The 4,945-nt window shown below is 40.8% G+C and overlaps 1 protein-coding gene across 1 annotated transcript; it reads left to right on the top strand.

The window, feature by feature from the left end:
- Positions 1-575: 575 nt before the first annotated feature.
- On the top strand, positions 576-2,712 carry LOC18442759 (uncharacterized). The gene has a single exon (XM_020672569.2). The coding sequence runs from the start codon at positions 1,458-1,460 to the stop codon at positions 2,274-2,276; it is 819 nt and encodes a 272-aa protein (XP_020528228.1). The 5' UTR covers positions 576-1,457; the 3' UTR covers positions 2,277-2,712.
- The last annotated feature ends 2,233 nt before the right edge of the window (positions 2,713-4,945 follow it).

Genomic DNA, 4,945 nt, shown 5'->3' with positions numbered 1-4,945 from the left:
GTTGAGTAGATCACATTGTCAACATTTAAGTTCACTGTAATACTCTTGGCTAGAATTTTGGTCGAAGAAACACTATGTTCGAAATTGTCGTGGGATTGGAAAGCAGGATGTGTAACTAAAACATGGGCGTATTACCACCACAATTTGGAGTTTATCTCTATGGCTTTATACCCTTTTGAAAATGGGAAAAGTTTATATAAGGTTGCAATCTTAAAGTGTAGAATCACAGGTGCACCCAAATAATCTATCGAAAATATTGTTTTAGTGTTGAATAAACCCTCTAATCGATCATCTCGACATTGAGATCTATGAATATATATAAAAAAAAGTTTTAAAGTCTCGAAAATAGTACATCTTGCAATAAATTATCTAGACCGTCCATTTTCAAGAGTTTCATATAGCTAGAAGTCAACCTGATTTTAACCATTTTTAAAACTTAAAATTTTCTAATTAAGTATAAAAATAGATTTTATGATAATACTAAAAAAATTTTATAACGAGGGATCGTTTAAGGTTGCATCCTTATAGAAACCGCACCGAATCTTTTCTTTTTCCTTAATAAAACTAAAAGGTGGACAGTTGTGAAGAAGGGGTAAGAAATAAAGAAGATTTCTTAGCCCGTGAGGATTCTTGAGGAATTAAGAAATAAAGAAGAGGAAAACAGTGGTCTTGTGATGGGAAGTGAAAAGTGGTAAAACGGGAGGCGAGGAAGCAACACGCAGCTAGCTAGAAAGAGAGAGAAAGCCCACTCTTTCTCTCTCTAAAAGGGAACTGGAAAGAAAACCCTCGTCTTCCTTTCTTTCTCTCTCTCTCTCTAGCTCCAGTTATTGTGTAAGGCCTCTCTCAGCATATATAGCATACCAGCCAAGACTCAGCTTAATACCACCATTGAAACAGATCCTAATTCCTACAGGATCTCTCTCTCTCTTTCTCTCTCTCTCTACAACACAGAATCGAAAGCACCACCTCTCTCTCTCTCTGTCAAAATCCAAAGCACAACAGATGCCTACCATGCCACCTGAAGAAACCACCTCCGCCATAGCAAAATGGCTCGCAAACCCTCTTCTTCCTTTCTCTCTCTAAAAGGGAACTAGAAAGAAAACCCTCTTCTTCCTTTCTCTCTCTCTCTAGCTCCATTTATAGTGTAAGGCCTCTCTCTGCATATATAGCATACCAGCCAAGACTCAGCTTAATACCACCATTGAAAGAGATCCTAATTCCTACAGGATATCTCTCTCTCACTCTCTCTACAACACAGAATCGAAAGCACCACCTCTCTCTCTCTCTGTCAAAATCCAAAGCACACCAGATACCCACCATGCCACCTGAAGAAACCACCTCCACCATATCCAAATGGCTCACAAACCATCACAAACCATTGTCGAGCTCATCACCAAGCACTTCCGACCTCTTCCACCATCTTCGTATGCTTCCCTTCTCGAGGCCCCCTAACACTAATGCCCAAGCCCATATGTAGCCCCGACCGGCGACACGACCGAGCCACGCATCACCACCTCTCCGCACCGACCCGTGCCCATGGCAGCCTCATGCTCCGAGCCAAGGTTCGGGCCCACCCGAGCCCAGTCATCGAGCTGCACGAGCCCACCTCACCCAAGGTCACATGCGCAGGTCAGGTCCGGGTCAAGCCCAGGCGCGCGTGCAAGACTTGGCAATCAGCGATGGAAGAGATAGAGAAGCTTCATGCTAACAAGCACAGGGGCAATTCTGGCCGCCCGATCGGCAGCAAATTTGCGGAGGCCGTACATTTCTTGACTGCTCTGACAAAATTCCGGTTCCATTTTCGTTGCTTCGGCGGTTTTCCGTCCTCCTATTCTTCATCAGATGAAGAAGAGGAAGAGGAGGAAGAGGAAGAGAGAGAAGCAGAGGGGGGAGGAGCTGGCACTGTATTTGCTAAATGGTTCATGATATTGCAGGAGGACCCAGATAAGAAAACCCACCTTAATGGGATGAGAGAGAAAGTGGGGTTAGAGAGAGAAAGAGGATTTGTTGGGGGAGAGAGAGAGAAGGGGAAATTTGGGGAGGAGAGAGAGGAGGAGGCTCCAACCGTGCCCCCTCCAAATGCCCTGTTATTGATGAGGTGCAGGTCGGCTGCATTAAAGGGGTGGGAAGAAGAGGAGAAGGTTGAATTGAAGACAGAAAGAGGAGGAGAGAGAAAGCATGGTTTTGATTGTTTCAGAGTTTCGCCAGAAATTTCAAGGGAGACGTGGGTGAAGAAGTCGGATTATTTGTCGGGAAGCCGGAGTTGGAAGAGATAGAAAACTTTTCCGGCGTGTTTTTCCGGTGAAGTGTTGGAGTTGTGTATGGTTTTGGGGTTGTGTACAGTTTAGAAGAGAAGCGCAATTGATCGAAAAGGCTGAAACTTTTCCGAAAGTAAAGCTCTTGTTTTTCGTCTTCTTTTTCTGAGATTTCTCATTTTTTATTCCCAATTTTTTTTTTGGGTGCTGTCCTCCTCCTTTCTCTTACTTCTTTCTCACTCTTCCTCCCACTCCGAATCCAGAGATATGTTCCGGATTGAATAAAAATTGGTTTGATGCACGCGCCAAGCGTATCACAATCTCAAAGTAAGACAAAGAAGATCGTTTGTATTTATGTGTATCTTATCTTGTTGTCATTAGTTTGGTTTGAATGTATGCGTTCAATGGATATGTGATTTATTTATGCAGTTATGGATATGGATGGCCAGTGGTGGACTATATTGTAGTAAAATGAAATCGACGCATCTATGTGATTGAACCTCATTTTATTTATTGGCTTGGGATCTTTTCAGTACTTGTGTAATGGTTTGAGATACGTCAATACATTCTCTTGGATTTAGAGAGAGAGAAGCCCGGGGGGAGGGGAGGGGAGGTGGCATAAAATAAAGATGGGAAACAGGGCATGAAACAATGAAGCATGGGTTGAAAGCCAAGAAGGAGAGGAGAGGAAAGCATGAAGCATGGGTTTCACAGTGACTCAAAATGAGGACTATAGAGAAAGGACTGACAAACTTAGGATTTTCTTTTTGGGTAGATGAATTTGTTGCAAGTAACTAACTACTCCACTTTGGAAACCATGTGATTCTCAAGTTTTTATCCTCTTTTTTTTTTTTTTTTTTTTGACTTTTTTGGTTAAATTTAGCATTATCAGTTTAAAAATCACCATGGTTGTGCAGATCATATTGGTAATTGAGGGGTCCTTTAAATCTAATCCTGGTAAGTCTGGCCCCAATTTCAATTTTTGGAATATAAAATATTGTCTTTCTCTCTGTGTATCAAATGGTGTATAGGATCCCCAAATGTACTATTACAAAGAGAAACGTATAAGATCAATAACCTTCCCAAGATAGGTATATAAAATAAGAAAGAAAATATTATGCAGAAACAATTAATACAGGTTGCTATAATTTCACACTCCTCAAACTTGAGATGGCTCGGTAGAAATCGTTTTGAAAGAAACCAAGAGAATTGAGGAGCACTATCTATTTTGGTGATTAAGTCAGCCAGTTGCACAAAGGAGACAATGTATGTAAGAGAAATTGTGCTTGCCAAAAATTCTTGCTGAGCAAGGTGACGGTCGACTTCAATATGCTTGGCACGTGGAACTCTGGATTTTAAAAATGTAGATGGTGTTTTAGTTGTTCCAATAAAGCGGTGTGGAAGTCATAACAGTGTTCACAAGACACTCGAGGATGGCGAGGCGGGGCATGAATTTTCAGCCATGATGCCAAGCACCTTCGAATTGAAACAGAGTCAATCAGTGGTAGAGATTAGATCTTCGTCAAATTATAGTCCGAGAGGGAGGTAAGCCTAATGATTGCTCTATTTCTCTCTAACCACTAACAATTGTCGGTTTATGGGACGATGAGGCTGAAAATACGCGAATAGGAAGAAGTTTTAAAAATCCTAGAGCAAAGAATGGGATTGATATAAGAAATGGTTTCAAAATAGGGAATTAGGACTAAACTATACTAAATATGCAAAGAAAAGCTAAAAGAGATGAACTTACTTGGAAACCAAGCCCATAAGCTCCGCACCTAGAGTCGGTGGTCTTGCTTAGATCCGAAATTGTTGTGCCAACCTCTTTCGCCTCTTAGAGTTTGCCAATTGGGATTGAACCATGTTAAGATTGAGTTGATACTAACTTAAATTTGAATTGGATACTAAGCCTAGGCTATAAAGAAAGATTCTATAGTCCATAGATGTAACCAAGAATCTATGATTTGATTACAAGCCTCAGGGTATATGTTGACTAAGATAAGATTCCAGTGGTTAAAAGTAAGCAAAGGGGTTTTATGAGAGGGAAAATTAAGATTCTTAGCTTTAGGATTTCGTAGGATCCAGGGTTAAGTGTGTGGAGTGTTAGGGCTTCCTCCATTTCTCTAAGGTTTCATAACCAAAACCGTAGTTGAGGGTCTATATTTACAAGCTAGTACCTAGATAACGGCTCCTGCAAGTGGTGGTTGAATCTGGGCCATAGATCACTACCAAAACACAGTATTACGCTTGCGTAAATAGGTGTTATGCAGACGCAGTGGACCCCATAATTTTGTTGTTTTGTGCCTTTTATCTTGTTATGGCTGTTGGGATGTTTCAACATGTAAAGGAGCCATTTTATGTGTGTTTTAGTGGTGGTAATGGATTTAAATTATGAGTTTTAAATGCCATAGTAGTGAGGTCAAACTAAGGTTTAGTGGGGTTATGATGTTATTAGGGTTTGACCTATGATTAAAGGTGTTGGCCCATGTTTAGATTAGTATAGGCAAGTTTAAGGTGGGTTTAGGCCATTTAGGTAGGTTTAGGTTTATTTTAGAAGGTTTTAAGGGAGCTTAGGTCTAAATTGGAAGGTTTAAAGGTGGCTTAGGTTATCTTAAGAACGTTTAAGATGGATTAGTGGATTGAAGTAATTGAACTAGTTTAGTTGGGTTTTAAATTGGAGGAGTTGATTA

The sequence above is a fragment of the Amborella trichopoda genome, chromosome 6, assembly GCF_054954075.1.
Source record: "Amborella trichopoda isolate Santa Cruz 75 chromosome 6, AtrichopodaSantaCruz75HAP2 v2.0, whole genome shotgun sequence".
NCBI lineage: Eukaryota > Viridiplantae > Streptophyta > Magnoliopsida > Amborellales > Amborellaceae > Amborella > Amborella trichopoda.
This window is presented reverse-complemented; position numbering and strand designations above follow the sequence as displayed.